The 16837-nt window shown below is 41.6% G+C and overlaps 2 protein-coding genes across 2 annotated transcripts in view; both read right to left on the reverse strand.

Moving 5' to 3' along the window:
* DNAAF4 (dynein axonemal assembly factor 4) overlaps positions 1-16837 on the reverse strand; it is a 227520-nt gene that overhangs the window by 192770 nt on the left and 17913 nt on the right. The window lies entirely within an intron of this gene.
* The window catches only part of RFX7 (regulatory factor X7), a 45132-nt gene that overhangs the window by 10411 nt on the left and 17884 nt on the right, over positions 1-16837 (reverse strand). The window contains exons 2-5 of the mRNA XM_079317693.1: positions 13666-13699; positions 6567-6649; positions 5655-5777; positions 37-157 (exon numbers count right to left, since the gene is read on the reverse strand). Coding sequence (XP_079173819.1) covers positions 37-157; positions 5655-5777; positions 6567-6649; positions 13666-13699 — 361 coding nt within the window. The remainder of the gene's footprint in view (positions 1-36; positions 158-5654; positions 5778-6566; positions 6650-13665; positions 13700-16837) is intronic.

Raw genomic sequence — 16837 nt, forward strand, 5'->3', positions numbered from 1 at the left:
TGCAGAAGTTTTTACAGAGAAGCATTTTAGCAAAGGATATTTTGATTTGCCTCTTGTGCCTAGACGACGGGCCTTCATATTTGGAAAGACATTTTTCATGATCTTTCCAAAGTCAGCAGCACTTAATGGGTGGTAGCCAAGATTGTCACAATAGCTCCTGCAACAAAGAGAAAGACAGCGTGAATGGAATCGTAGTTAATGCAAGAGGCCAGCCTACATGCCAGACTCCAGAGGTTTGCAAAAGAAAACACTTATTCCCCTCCATATTTAGAACCACATTTAACATTAATGAAGCTATCCACAACGAATTGAATGCATTAAAAATGTATAAACAGAGCTATTAATATCATAGTTTTTGCCTTGTTCTCTACTGAGTTCAAAGACAAGTCATGTAGAGACATAACAAGCAGTGGCACTATCTAGAGCACAGTTAAGATTTACTCCACAACTCAGTTTGAAGCATATGTTTCAATACATGTATTTCAGGACATAATAAAGCAGAGACCCTGTTCTAGCCAGAAGCACAGCTTGAGTGTGGTAAGGCCTGAAATCCTGCAGGAATATTTGAAAAGCAGTAGGTAAGAGATGTGTCAGTGTCCAGAGGAAGATTTGGAATATACAAATTCTATTTAACAGACCTTAACAGAACTAAAATTAAAACAGCAAAAGGAATTCTGTTTTGGCATATGAAACATTTAAAAAAATACATTCTTGAGGCAGAGAACAAGAATTGTTGGTTTTGCTGCAAAGAGAGAATGTTCCAGAAAATCAGAAACATAAAGCAAAGGAGAAAACCAGGACCTGCTCTGGAAGTGCTTAAGGCTGCATGAAGACAGCAACTCCCTGTGCTGTTGCAGACACTGATGTGGCCTAAAATACCAGTATAAAACCTTCTCAGTGAGATTCCCAACAGCTCAGCATCAGCACAAGATGGCAACGACCCTCCTTCCCGTGAGAAGTCCTATCAGCAATACACAAAAACAACCTGCCTCTGAAAAGGTGACTGTACATGATCATCAGTGTAGTTATCAGCAGGAGAACAGAAAAACAATGACTTAACACCCCACAGTTGCCTGCTACTCTAATCAGGTACATACACACAAACAAACCCCTGGAAACTCTGGCAGATGCAAAGGAAAAGCAGCAGTCTGAAACAGATGCTTCAGCCCAGCTTTACCTAGTAACAACCTGCATCCAAGCAGGCCAGTAAAAATGCCTTCTCTTCAAATTATAGCTCTGTAGAAATCTCTGTGCATTTCTTGAGATACTTCCACTGCTTGTACTTTCTATGTAAAAATATTAGTTACTACACAGCAAGTATCTGCTGCTTTTACCCTGGCTGTATGTTGGTATCCTCCACTTGGAAAAGACCACCACTGATATAATGATTTTGATGATGACAAACAGCAATATTTACATTCTTTGGTTCTGACACTCTCCTGCAGAGCCTCCCTCCTCCACATCCAGGGCCACTCTGTCCAAACCAGGAGACATTGCCTGCAACTGGTACACAGTCAGGCATCAGTCTACTTTCTGTGTGGAACACCAAGAAGTTTTATATCCAATTTATATCCAACACATCTCATTTCAATATATGTCACCCACAGAAGCTGGTTCCTAGATACATCCCTTTGAAGTTATTACAAAGGAATTCTTTCTTGCCTCACTGTACCCTCATAGGAATCAGACATTGCTCCATGTGTAATAAATAGACCTCTGTGTGCTTTTTTCCTTGCATCTGGCCAGGCCTCCATGGACTCAAACTTTAGTCTAAAAATTCACTAGCAAAACACCAGGAAAAGGGACCTACCAATCTATTAACTTCAAAGTTGAAGTTATTCCCTCCTTACAAGAAAATAAATAAATAAATAAATCCATTTCTCAAGTCTAGCACATCTGATTTAAGACAACCACTTGCTAGCAGCAAATACATACAGTCTAAATGGTCCCCTCATATCCACAGTGGCAGCTCCTGCAAGCTTGTGATTTCTGAGCTATCAGTACTATAATGGAATTTCAGTTTCCAGACAGATCATCCTACATGGCCCCTCCCCCTCCTGCCTTGGCCGAGAACCCTCCATGTCCATCTGTGGTCTCTCATTGACTTGACAGGACATTCCAGGAGTCTCTCCCCTGGAGCTCTTCTCTCTGCTACTTGCACTCTTGGCACATGGCTGAGCCCAGGAGCTGTTTTGCTCTTGGAAGGGTGGGTGGGAAGCAGACGGGGGGAGGGAAGGTCTAAGCAGAGACGGGAATGACAACGGACACGCGGTTGCTTTGTTCCTTTGTACAGAGCTCCCCTACATAAGCAGAAAAAGCTTTTATTTTTTTTTTTGTAGGTTTGTTTTGTTTTTATTTTGTTAGATCTTCAAATTGAATGTACTCGATATGAAATATACTGGCAGCACACCTGAATTAAAACACACACCCCCCAAAAAAAGAAATTAACCAAAAAGCTGATGAAGACAGGCTATGCAGCCCAACTTACAGAGCTTCCTGGCCAGAAAAAAACAGCATGAATAGCAAATGCTAAAGAACCTACTGAATGAAACAAAACAGAGTTCTTGGTTTATCCAATCCCCAAAACAACTGGACTCCAAAAACGAGTTAGAGTCATGAACCTCAGAAAGATGTGGCTCTCACTAAGATAACAAACAATGCTAGCACATAAATGAGTCCTTATAATCGGGTAGGATGGGAGTCAGATGTCTGAAAACCACTAGAGAAATGAAACTGCAGGTCAGACTCCCAAGAGCAGCAGCAGAGGTGAGAAACAACAGCTTTAAATGGAGTTTGATTGGCTTTCAAAGGAATTATATGGGTAGTTGCTTATAACATGGGAGTAGACTTTGCAATATAATAGGTCCTATCAGGGAATTTTATATCAAAACCCTAAATAAGCACTACCCATAAGATTAGTGTGTCCTTTATGTGTTCAACAGACATGATATACCTATACTTACTGCCCTCTTCTGTGTTAGCTTCTGAATATTCTTCCAACCTGTTGGTTAATATTCTTAACACCTAGTGTATATAATCTATTCATCAGGTGGCACCAAGCGGCCTAGCAGCCAGTAAAGCAAGGATTAATGAGTTACAGACTAAAGGAAAGAGATACAGGATGATTCAAAGACCTCCTAATCCATATTAAGAGTATCAAGTGAATCTTCAGGACACCAAACTTAGATACAAATGACTTCTGTCCCTTGCGTCACAGACGTAGAAGTAAGAAAAGAGGACTCAAGTGTTTACTGAGGGCTAAACAAATAATTTTTTGGGCAAATGAGGATTTTGCCTGCATAAGTACCGCAGGACTATATGTAGATTTGAAATTCTAATTCTCTAAACTCAGCTAAATCTACACATGGCTGTGTGCAGAAAGATGTTTTCTAATAGAGACAAGATATCCAAGTAAAATCAACTTACAAAAAAAACATTGCAAGGACCTAATGGGAAGCAGCATCCCCTCACTGCAGGCTGGGTAACATGCTGGGCACCTCTCCTTGAGCTCCCAGACTGTCCAGCCTGTATTCCCACATAACTCCCAGAGGAAGCTGGCAGAAGAACTGTGAGCATTGACCAGAAATGCAGCTTCTTACAGCTCAATGTATTCTGTCAGTACAAGCAGCATCACAGCACCAACAAGAGGTGATCCAGCTCTCATCTACCTCCTTTGTAAAATTCAGCTGCAAGCTCTTAGCCTTCCTAAGTGCTACTGCCTTATATTGTGACACATTTTTAACTTATCCCTTTCAAAAGAAAGATGAATCTACTCACTTTATTCAGTCAGAAACATGCATTCACACTTAAATTGAAGAGCAAACAGAAAGAAGAGTCACTGTATTGAATAAGCCCAGTGAGAAGGGGCTACTGAAATGTGGAAGTGCTGAAAACACTATCAGCACGTGCCAGAGGTGAACTTGTGTGGAGTGCAAGCTTCTTTCTTTCCTCTTCACAGAAAAAAAATATGGAAGGTGATGCAGAAGGCCGGTAGTTTTGCAAGATTTATTTTGACCAAAATTTACATCAAGAATGAAGATGCTGGTATGATGCAGCACCCTTCTGAAGCCTTGCACTTTTGATTTACACATGCAGAGTGCATAAGCTTGCTTATGTGAGCTCATGCATGATCCATCTCTGCACATAGAAGAGAGAAATTGTAATTGGTTAATGTAACAGAATTGAGTTTTGAGAGGTCTTAGCACCTTCAGGTAAAGAAAAAAGACTTATCAAAACTAACTCACATTTTTATGCTTGTTCCCCACATCCCACTCCAAGACTACTTCTCCTTTGGTGTACAAGAATAGCTCATGAAAATATTCAAAGAAACCGAATGTTTTAAAAACAGAACAGAAGCTTTCAAAGGAGAACAGATTCCAAACATTTGATATTTTCCTGAATATTTGCTTACCACCCTTATTTTGTTAGGGAAAAAGAATACAATACACAAATACTTGATGCAGCTACATACAAAGCCATCCAAATTTCACACTCCACAATCTGTAGATGATGATATTTCCGGGCATCTGCAGCTTGGCACAGCATGGAAGCCAAGCAGATTTGTTGCTGAAGCAGGCCATAAATTATTTAATAAGAAATATATTTAAGAATAAGGCTCCCCTGTCTCTCCCGCAGAGCAGCTGCCGCTGTTGCCGTGCCCGCGCGCGGCTGCTGCGCGCGGATTGGCCGCGCGGCCGGGCTGCGTCACCGCCCGCAAATGGGCGCGCGCGTGTTGAGCAGCCCCGGGCAGCCAATGCCGTCCGGCCCCGGCTCAACCGCACCAAGCACTGCAGCCGAGACAGCTCATTAAAAGGAGGCATTTGCAGAAGGCAACCCTGCAATAACAATTACTATGGGGTGAATCCTGTAGGCACTTAGGAGGTGAAGGGATTCGGTTCCCTGCAAATTACTGTAATCGTTCAGATTATGGAAATACTCATACTAGATCATAAATCTGTTATTCGTCTTCAGGCAACTGGGCTGAGGATGATTATTTCTTTCCCCCTCCCCCATGGGGTATGTTCTGTAAATGAATTCAAATCCAACTTTCATCAGACAGCTCCTTCTCCCTTGCTTCTAATCGCTTTCTCATTACACGGTAGCTTTGAGACTTGACAACACAGACTCACGGTGGCCTTGGTTACTGGTTTCATACATATTCAGATATATTGTGCCTCTGTAGGAATCAGGTTTGCTGCAGGAAGGTCCAATATTTATGCATTATTCTAGAAAGAAAGGTGCGATGGGCAGGATCGTATGTGCAAACAGCTGCATCTATGGGGGACTATTCAACCCCTCATCCTTGTTAAGGCAGTCATACACCTTGTAAACAAGCAGACCAACACATTTTGTAAGACAGTAACTGATGCTTTTTACCTGTGCTCCTCCACACAAAACAAACCCAATAACCATTCATTCATTCACCCAATACTGATATTTACTCGTTAAGAAATGCTTGCACCTTTCCTTCAGCAATTGTACATGTAATGCACAATTTAAACATCACAGTCTTATCTCCAGAGGCAGTAGAAATTAATTTTGCCACAGAGTAGCTACTGCATTCTCAGTACAGCAGCACGGTCCATGACGTGTCCACACACAGCAGAGCCAGGTCACAGAACAGTGCACTGCTAAAGCTGTAAGGTGGCACTCACTTGTACTCATCATACACCTCCTGCTTGGGAAGGGAAGTCTCGGGGTGCTCTTCCAGGGTGTTGCGTATCCAGGAGAAGGCGTGCATCTGCTGGGCACGGCTGGAGGACATGGAGAGCTGATCGCTGCGGAGACAAGGGGCACGCTGGTCAGGGCTTGGCCCTACAGCTCCTCCTCACTTCCCACACTCAGGAACTACACAGGAGCAGAGACACCAAAGAGAGCCTGCACCTCACCCATTTACCTACTCCTTGAGCCATGGGCAGCAGTTTCTCTCTCTTTCGTTCACAATTTAACAAAGAGACTCCACACTCCAGTTCTTGACTGATACACAGCTGTGAGTACACAGCTACTCTTAAATTTATTATTCCTTACTGGCCACCTCTAAGCCTTTGCCCACTTAGCTTGCCAGCTGTCCTTTGGGAACACCCAGTTTTCCCAGGAGATACTCAGTGTGCTTTCTGTAGGCACCTGCCTATCTATAACCATCCTACTGGCAACAGGTTTATTTTGTGACACTGATCTGTGGGTTGGTTTTCTAGAACTTCCTTTAGTCAAACAAGAGTTACCAGAAATACCATCAGTTTTTTCTTTCACCCACTATCACATTGGTGTTGCTATTTTATGACTTCATACATAAACAGTGAAGGAACAATTACACAGACTGTGAAACACTTTCTCTGATGACTCTTTCATTTTAGGATATTTATAATCACAAGCTTTTCAATCAGTAAAAGATTCTAAAGTTTTAAAAAAACCCTAAATCTGATTTTCAGGAAAACAAGAGTATTTAACATTTAACAAAGGTTGCTTCTGCTACCAACATCATGTGAATGATTCCTCAGCAGTTAAGTGGGGCAGGAAGCACACAAGTTTTCAGTACTAGCAGCTCACCTTTACACTCACACACATACCTTTTGTCTCCATTGTTGGGACCCGAAGGCAGCTGAAGGTAGAGGTAGAGTTTCTCTAGGTCTGTAAACTTCTCAACTTCTTGCTAGATAAGGTGTTTTAGTTTGGCAAAAATAAAAAAAGTGGAGAGAGGCAGGGAGGGAAAAAAGCAAATAACAATAGTTGAGCTTGACAGCTAAAAACTGTTATCTGACAGTGTGTTCCTAAATAGTATAATTTCAAACAAGAATATATTTACTTATGTGAAAGAACACGACTATTAGCACTATGTGACTAGAAATGTGATCTCCTATTTTATTTGCACATCTTCACCCACCAGAAAGTACCTGTTACAACTACAAAATTAACATGCAATAAAAGCAGACTCTAGAAAAATATTAACAATGGATCATTTCTGTAACCAGACATGTAATATGAAAACTTGGTCTTATCAGAGTATACAAGAAGCACCTCTGAGAATCCAGCATCACAACCAGCTATGCTGTAGCAGCATGGAATGCCAGACCTGATCCTGCAATACACTATATTTTACTAATAGTTAACTATCATAGACTTTAATGAAGTAATTAAAAAAATATCTATGTACACATGTATTTTTTTGTTTTCTTTGGAAATTAGTTCTTGAAACTGTTACTGCACACAAGTCCTTCAGTTAACATCCATCTCAGTTATGTCAGATGCTCCTCCAGAGGATACCAGCTGAGGATCAGACACAAGGGGCAGTTTTACCTGGTGTATGCAGACAGTAACTGCTACACAGAGACCACCTTTCAGTCATCTGAAACCAGCTACAAGGACTTAGAAACAGAAAGAAGATAAATTGTGGTAACATGCTCAGGGCCTGCTCAGCAGCAATGCCAAGAAAGCCACACTGCAGGAAGCACAGGGAGTTCCCTGCCTAAGGAGGTGCACCATCAGTACAGCTGGAGACTAACATGATCCTTTCTAAAGTCAAAATACAGCTTCTGCATTACTGCTAATTCTCTGTCTTTACTGGTGTCTCACTGCCAATGTCACATTCTCCAAAAGGAAGAGGAAAGAAGAGGGACCAACATGCAGTGAGACCTGGCTCGCTTCAGCAGTGAGCAGAATGCAGAGTGGGGAAACCAAAAATCTCCAAACTGGGGCTCCCTACCAGAGCCAGCCATGTCCAGACCAACCCTGTTGGCACAAAACTGACAGCAGCACCCAAAAGAGGAGGTTCCACTTCCTCCTCCCTGATCCCAGACCGTGTATCCAGGGTCATGGTATCCAGGGAAGGGTGCTGGGAGAGCACAGAGCTCTCAATAACCCTGGCCAGCAACCCCAGAACTGCTGCACAGAATGGGGCCACCAGCAATGCAACAGAGCTGCCCAGAGCCAAGAGAAACACTTCCAGCAGCACACAGGTAACAGACACTGGATGTGCTGCTTTTATAAGCTGCAGAAAACCACAACATTTGGTTGGGGATTTTTCCTCTGACAAATTCCTGAAATTTGCTGACACTGATTTCTGTGTGGCTCTAGAGCAGCTTACACAGCAGTGGTGCTCAGGCCACCAAGCATCCAGAGAGATAGTTCTTAATAATGGGTGCATTTTGTCAGATTCTCTGTTCTTCCTTTCCTGTATGAATCACAGTTACATTAGTAACTTTTGAGAAGACAGAAATTTAACAAGAAAATTTGTACTTCATTATTAGACATCCTCTTGTCCAAGGAACTTAGCTCTTTTTGTTTTAAATGGCAAAAGCCCAAGCAGCACACCAAAGGGCACTGTCTGGGTGGGATTACCTTGCATGGTAAGCACTAATCCATGAGACAAAAGCATCCCAGGAAAAATAAATCACCCCCTCCTCTTCCCATGAGTCTGGCACTGAAGTGAAAGACAAGTTTTCCCTTCCAAATCTCATGTGCCCAAGTGCAACACAGAAGGCAAGGTTTTAGAAGAAATATTAAACCTTTCATCAAAATACACTGCAATAGTCTCAGTGCCCACTGCAGCTGAAGCCATTTATTTCTGTGTCATGGCAGGAGGAAGGGGCTATGGAAGGGCCCTGTCTGAGCCACTCTGCCACACAGGTCCCACGTGCCAACCCTCCTAATTAAAGAAAAAACAAAACAAATAAACTAAAAAAAAAAAAAAAAAAAAAAAAAAAAAAAAAAAAAACCCAAAAAAAAAAAAAAACCAACAACCCAGGAACAAAGGAAAAAATGTGTTTGTGTTAGCAGAACCTTTCCAAAGGATTGAATGAGCCAGTGACTCTCCCATGAGCAAAAGTGCATCTCTGCATCTGAGGTGGCTGAGGATTACAGCTCCTCACATCCTTGGCAGAGGCAGCTGGAGAGTGATGTTATCTCACTGCACTCAAACCCCACTCCTCTCCATGCCTGTCCCTAGGCTGCACATTCTACACAATTCCTTCAGCTTCCAGCAAAAGCAGCAGGGAAGCCCTGGGAAAGCAGGACCTCCTCAGAATGGGAGAGTTAAAAGAAGTCACAGGCAGTTCACAGAGGTAATCCTACCTGGGTGATAATTAGATAAACCTAAGCTTATTAGATGAGACTGAATCTATTTAGAGAAAATCATCTTAAAACTGAAGAAGTGCCAGCAAGGAGATGGATTGTGACAGTCAGTGCAAGTAGATTTGGGAAAGACTGCATTTTGTTTAGTTAAAATTGGTTAAATATTGTTTTATTTAAGCAGTTGTCTCTACACATTTCTGAAACCCTCAAAATATGGTTCTAGTCTTGGTAAGTACTGTCTCTTCTTCAATCTCAGCTGGCATCCACCAGTTCTCAATGCCAAAGGTCTGGTGAATCCTGTAATACCTGCAGTTGCTGTTACTGCACATGCTCAAAGCATCAAAACTTTACAATTTTTTAATGCAGTAAGAACTGCAAAATTTGGGACACTGGAGGAGTACCTCAGCTGGCTTACTAACTGACCAAGAAGAAAAATGTTCATTCATTCTGAGTTTTTCTTTGTGTTAGGCTGGATGCATATGGAAATACATAAAAAGAAACAAGAACACAAAATATTTTATAAATTCCCCAATCCCCAAATAGGTCCATAGTGTGGAATAAATAGGTCATTAGTGTGGAAGAGAGTCACAGCATCAAAAAGAAGAATGTGATGCTGGTACCATCTTGGACACACTCCCCTTTGTGCAGCCTGTTAAAGCTTATGCTACTGTTGCTCTAAAAACCACAGAGCCTGTGCAATGTCTGGGGAATCCTTTCCTGATACTTAAAAGGATCTAAGGAAAAATCCTGCTTCAAGTATCCTGACCTTGATTGACTGGTTCTATCACATCAGATGAAGATGGTTTAATTCTCCAAAGGCTACTCATAAATTATATTTCTTGAAGTTGTATTAGAAAAATGCACAAGCATGCTAAAATGCTTGCAGGAGTGAGCTGTAAAGCCAGCACAAAGCATTGCCTCTGGTACTCTTGCTCTTCACACATTATCTCCTGCAACTGGAGCCATATAAAACAAAGGAAGATTTAATGAAGATGGGGAGCAGGCAGTGTTCATACTAATTTTTACAACTTGGCTTCAATTTAGCCAAAAAATCTATCTCAAAATACCTCCATGATCTTGTATTCTGAGACAGAAAAACTGAGGACAAAGAATTAAAAACTTCAAGTCACAACTAAGCAAAGACTTTCAGTAACACATAAAGGAACAGAAATTTTTGCTATTAGTTTTGACAGTTACCAAACACAGAAATGCACAAAATAAGTGGCAAAGAAATTAAACCAGAGATTAGTGGCCACACAGATCTGCTCCAAATGAATCTGACATTTTGCTGCCTAAGATGGATATAGAACAAGATTTTCACTGAAATAGATGCAACTTTCTTTTTCATTCTAACAGGCATTTTAATTGACCAAAATAAACATTTGTGAAATAAACCAGGATAACCAAAATGATGTGGGGTAGGGATTTTTTTCAATGAAAATAGCAGGTTTTGATATCTGTTTCCATTCTGGGAGACACTAACTTGCCACTGCAAGTTTCTACAGCAAAAAGAGACAAAGATCTGTTCAGCATACAATGAGGTTAAGGACTTAATCTGTGCTATAGGAAACAGAGTTTATTCATGTTTCTGCTTCAACAGAGAACCTAGAGATTTGACCATGAGTCCCCAAAATCAAAGAGTATCTTTCAGGTTTCCTGACCTTGGTGGATTGGCTCTCTCCTTCTGGTTTTCTCTGACTGTTGATCTACTGCCAGGTCACAAACATTAGTCAAGCTTCATTCCAAAGTTGTCAAAAGAGATTACCATAGGAAAACTCCAAGAAAAAAAAAAAAGTGCTTTTTCTGGATTGTTTACCTTGTCAGGCCAAATTTTAAATAAAATAGAAGAAGAATATAGTAAGGAACAATCAGAAAAGCTACTACTTCTGTAATGTACACAGGGCAAATATAATTAAAATTTGAACTATTTCAAATTTCCATAATGAAAGCAGAATTACAGGTTATTTCTGTCCTCCAGTTTGGATAAGTGGAGCTGAAGGCCAGGGGCACCTTGCAAGCTTTATGCAAGACTACTGTTTAAGAGCACACCCACTGCTCTTAGTATTTCTACATTTTGAGTATTTATAGACAACTATACTCTAATCAAAGTGAAAAAGGCTGTGCCAATGGCAATGTAACCTGCACCTACTGGCAGAAAGGCCCTAAAAATTTGTCATACTTCAGCAGAACAAACACCTATTATTTAACAACCAGAACTAAAAATAGCAAAGTAGTCAAGCAATCATCTCGCCACTCTGTGATTAGAGAAACAAAATGCAAAGGTTAAATAAGTTACTCTAGGTGAGATGGGTTTGCTGGAAATATCACCAAGACAGAAAACAATACTAAAAATACCCTCTTATTCTAGAAAGCAGCTAATAAATACATTTGATATGCTTTATCTGAGCAGAAGCAGGGACATATTTCAGTTGCTAAATTTTCCAAACAAGCCCTAAAAACACATGGCAGCTTTGTTCAGACAGTGCCCAAGCACAGCTGCCAAGGCTTTGTGGAGCTTCTGCCTGTCTCCTGCAGTGCCACCAGACAAGAGACACCTTGGCTGCTGCAGGACTGACAGACACTGCCCAGCACACCCCACACCAGCAGCTCTGGTTTCCATCCATCCAGCTCTCTCTCAACAACACTGACCTCTTTTCAGAGGACTAAGGAAAGAAACCTTGGCCTTCTTGTTGACTGATTATTTGGAGCAAACCATTTTAAAAATCGGGTTCAAAAGTTCACTTAATATGTGGCTACAAATATAACAAGTGAAGTCATAAGAGAATCTACTGCTAGACATGTTTACTCCAGTTAAAAAGATGTTATAATGAATTTTTAATGACTGTTTACACCACAATTCTTGCTAATTATCTTTTTTGGATTGCACAGTATACAGTGATTTTCCTATGATCTCCCAGAAACTGACAGTGTGCTGGGATGTGAGTGGTGCAGTGTAACAAGCCAAGTTGAAGGCAGGTAAATCTGGACTCTTGTGTGCAGTCTCTGACCCTGGCTGCTTTCCACAGCCCTCTGCAATGAGACACCTCCAGGACAGACTACACAGACTATTGCCATGCCCTCTGCTCCTTCCCTGCTGAACTGTGTGACCCTGGCAGCCTGCAAACACTGAGTGTGGCTCTGCACAGGGGGCTGTGACTGCTGCTACCAAAGGAGGGATTCAGAGCCACAACAGCTTTTAGATTGTCCTGCAGCTCACAGCTTTCCAAAGCACCTAAAACCACAGAAACCATTTTGCTAAATTCTGATCTCCTCAGACTATTCTGATCTTGGATTTTTCTTGTTTGAACCCAAACAGCATTAGATCTACCTTTGCTAACCTAGAGTGGCTTTTCCACTGTTGACACAACTCCTCTGAACTCATCAGCAGGACAGACAAGGAGGCATCTGGAACAGAAAATTAGACCATCAGGACCCTGCTGCTCCATTGCAAGTCAAGCCATGGAGCCTGCTTTGTGTCCAAGACTTCACTGGCAATCCAATGGATGAGACCTACTCCATACCCTCACACAAACTGATAATCCCTACCTCAGTGCACAGTCCATAAATACTCATAATTTAATATAAAAATAGTCCTAGTAAAAATCTATTTTGTTAAAACAGATTGCCAAAAGCAGATGACTGGTTAACCTCCTACTTATTTACTCCCTCTCCAGTATATCTTAGAAACACCTACCCCAATTCCCATTTTTTTTCTACAGAAATACCTGGTGTTAAAACAGTTTTACAAATGCAGTTTTGCAATATTTTGCAGTCCTTTTACCACTGAAGACTCACATACAAAATTAAGATCATAAGACACCTGCTTGGTGTTCACAAATGTCAGTAAGTAACAAAGGGGACAAAAATTACATTCTGCATCCCTGTTTCCATTGGGTGCATCTAAGAATTTTTAAACAGAGGTTAAATGGGGTCCAAAGTTTGTTTGCAACACAATATGGCTTTAAATCTTTTACAACAATAAATTAAAACATTTTAAGGCAAGACAATTCAGTACCACCTGAATTAGCCTTTAATAATGTTATTTTGAGGAGTATTCTTTGTCAGCTCAGCCATACTATTTGATAGTAGCCAGATGGTTATCTGTGACTCTTTTCTATCTTATCCTCTGGTATTCCTGGATGAAGGGCTGAAGGTAGAAAGTCAGGATAAGCAATCCCTTCCAGTCCTAAGGTTTATGAACTCAAGACTCTGATTTTAAAATACTTGCAAATCGCTTACTACTAAAAACAAATAAAACCTCTTTCTGAACCAGTGCTTCCCAAAAATAATCTCTTATCACTGCCTAGATCCTGTTATTTTAATGCACATATGAAGATGATGTTTTTGGATTTCAAGGACCTCTCCCACTACAAAAAATGATCTCTCTGCCCTAAGCAGCACAGCAGAGCTAACAGGACCTGGAGTGCTGCACATTTCTGGGAAGGCACCTGAGATGGTAACTAATTTTGATCACATTTAGTGGTAGTACCTCGAAGTGCTGCTAAGGAAAAGCTTCATAATAGCTGTCAGTCTCCAGAGTAATCTATTTTGGTCTGGCAGCTCATTAAATATTGAAAAGAATTCTGGGGTTGTACTTACCAAAATGCAGTCCACTTTAGATTGTACAGTTTTGCTAGATGTGAGGGAAGAAAGAGAAAAAAGAAATACTGAATTAGTCCAAAATCAGTGACAAAAACATTACATATTAGAATTTTTATCATTACACTACAGGCTTTGTATCTTGCTCTGAAATATCCTGCCAGTCTATGGAATAATACTCAGTCAGCTATTTTTCTGTAGAAAGCCACCCAAACTTAACTGCTCGTTAGAATTCTTGCTGCTCTGTTCTTCTAAATAAGAACTGTCGTTTTTTAATGAAATACCATTGCAACTATTATCCCAAGCTACAATGCAGCCAGGATGGATGTCACTACTTTTATTGCAGCTCTTACACAATTCAAACGCTTTTGACTTGTTTATCTGCAAACACAATCAGCATCCCCCTCTCCCCATGCTTCAGTAAATCCCATCACTTCAAGGCATGTGTTTCCAGCATTCCAAAGAGCTGCTAGAAGGCACACAGCTGTTATTCCACTGGCAACTCTGGAGTTTTCCAAGTTAGTGTCTCTACCTCCCAGCTGGCTTATTAAGACTACACTGGGTGGGGACTCAATTGAAATATGCCAGGAATGACCTCAGTGCATGTGCCAAGGCGGGCAAACAGTATGGAACTCATTATACTTCCTATAAACACACCCATGAGCAGCTTTTGTGCTTCTTAAGGGTGCTGCACTTCACATGCTTCATCTGACAGCATTAGTTGAAGGCATTTTATCACTGCTCTGAAGAGGAGCAGGTTTCCCATACAGAACCCAACTGAACACCTACTGAACAAGCATCAAACTATCATTTTTTGAAGTTCAGAGAGCAATTATTTTCCTAATAAAATAAAACATAATTCAATCTCCTTGCATAACAAATCATCTCATGGAAGTTATTTTACTTTTGTACAGATGCTATCACAAACAAACAAAGCTAGACCAAGCCAGGCAGCTGATGGACCTACTAAAACTATAAGAAACAAGCAAAACAAACAGCTCCAGTGTCTGGTGGTGATAGGAACCAGCACCTACTGAACCATCAGATGCTCAGAGGCAGGAGTTTAGTTGCCCTGCTTGTTACACCATTTCCATTTTGAAACAAGACAGGCTAAAAATCTGTTTTGTAGACTGCTAACACTGATGCCCCTTCCCATACAAGAACTGCTCAAGCTATAGTGACAAAATACAAGATTTCAACAGGTAAGATTATTTGTCAAGTTCACTGAAGCAGATCCACCAGCAGACATCCACTCCAGCTGACTTTGTGTAGGAGAAGCCATCAGGTGAGCAGACAGGAACATCAAGGAGACAGTAAAGAAGAGCTGCTGGGGATTTTTAAGAACAGGGAGTGCTAAGGATTGCAAAATGGAAGTTTTGCCTTGCCTTGGGAAAGATGCTCACATATACTGCAGCAACTGAAGACAGGAACATAAATGTCATCTCACTCATCAAAAATCATTATCTTACCAGAAAAGTCAAAGGACACCAAGCATGGAAACCTGCTGCTGCTGCATGTTGCCAGTGCAACTGACCCAAAGCTGAGCAAACTGATGGGGGACACAGCTGCTCCAGTGGCACTTCTCAACCCCAGACTGCACATATCCACTGCCTCCAGCCCTCAGCAAGGTCTCACAGTCCCCATGCTGCTACAGATCAACAGCCTCTCCTAGGAAGCAGCAGGCAAGGAATCAGGCATATGTACCCATTCTTGTACCCAAACCTCCTGTATGGCTTCACATGACAGCTTATGCAGAAAGGCTGCAGAAAGGGCAAGGGGATGCAGGGTACAGACATAGCAAACTTAGCCCAAACACAGCTTCTACAGACTTGCAGACAGCACCATGCCCTGGGCTTTCCAGGAGAGCACACTCCAGCCAACACAGCTTCCCTTCTGCCAACCTGAGCACCAGCATGCCCATCTGCATTAACATCTTCTTGCAAAGAGAAAGAGGCAAGTTGCCAGGAGGCAGCTGGGCAGGAGATCCCTAGAGCTGTCCTTTTATCTCCAAATATCAGTCTGAGTCAGGAACTGTAAATCCTCAAATTTAATTCAGGCTCTTCCCGTTGTGACCTCTGCTCCTACAGCACCAATCAACAGTGTTGAGAAGCTGCAGCACAGGAGCAATAACAGGGCCAGTAAATACAGTCCTATGTTTCCTTTTCATCAACTGGTGGCACAAAAGGGACAGTCAAGTTCATGTCCTCCAATCTGCAAGCAGATGTGACATTTTAAAAGGAAAGGTCTCACTGCTACAGCAGGGATAAGTGTGATCTCTATTTAAAAAACAATATTTTCCATCTCCTGCTCCATGCTCTTGAGTATACTGAGAGGACATCATTAAAATCTGCTAGTGGTAAACTAAGGTTTCCTTCTTCTAACCAGAGCACAGGTTAATGTTGCTTCATTCTATAAAGCTTGTGCCTAATGACAAAAAGCTCATTTCCCTTCAAGTAGAGGCTGTCCACATCTAAGCCAAGCAGTGCCAACCCTGAGGAATGAGGCCTTTGACTGGACAGTAGTGGGAGTGACTTTCTCATGGCCCTGAGCACTCCACAGAAACATTCCTTTTGGTGACACTGCAGGACACATCCCCATCATGAGATTAAAAAAAACAAGTGACAAAGGTGGCAAAGGGAAAGACATCCCAGTTATACCTGCCACCTTTGTTTTTGTCCCACTTCTCTAGCAGGACATACATGCTTTGAAAGTTGAAGTTGCATTTACAAGTAAGTCTGCTTCTGTCTGTCAAATGCATCCCTTACCTAATTACTACTGCAATTACAGTGCCTGCAAGCAGAAATCCAAACAACCAGGCTGAGTCAGGTCCTTCACAGAGTCATTTCTAACATCTGGAGGCCATTACCCACACATTTTGCTGCAAGCCTAGGAGTAGCTGCAGGAGAGCAGAGGAATGATGTTCTTTCTAATGAAAATAACCATTTGAATCTATTTGGAATCTAAGCCCATTGGAAACTCAGAAACTGCACCTAAAGGCCACAGCCAGCACTGTTCCTCCTGGAGCTGCTCTGGAGGCTCACTGTGACTGACCCCCATCTACAAGCACAGCTGGTGGCACTCAGAAGAGCTCTTGGTGAGCTCCTTTGTAGCTCTTCATGATGACAGTCTCTCTCTCAGGTTAAACTAGTTCACTTACTTGATTCAAAAATTA

This window comes from Erithacus rubecula (genome assembly GCF_903797595.1).
Source record: "Erithacus rubecula genome assembly, chromosome: 14".
Lineage (NCBI taxonomy): Eukaryota > Metazoa > Chordata > Aves > Passeriformes > Muscicapidae > Erithacus > Erithacus rubecula.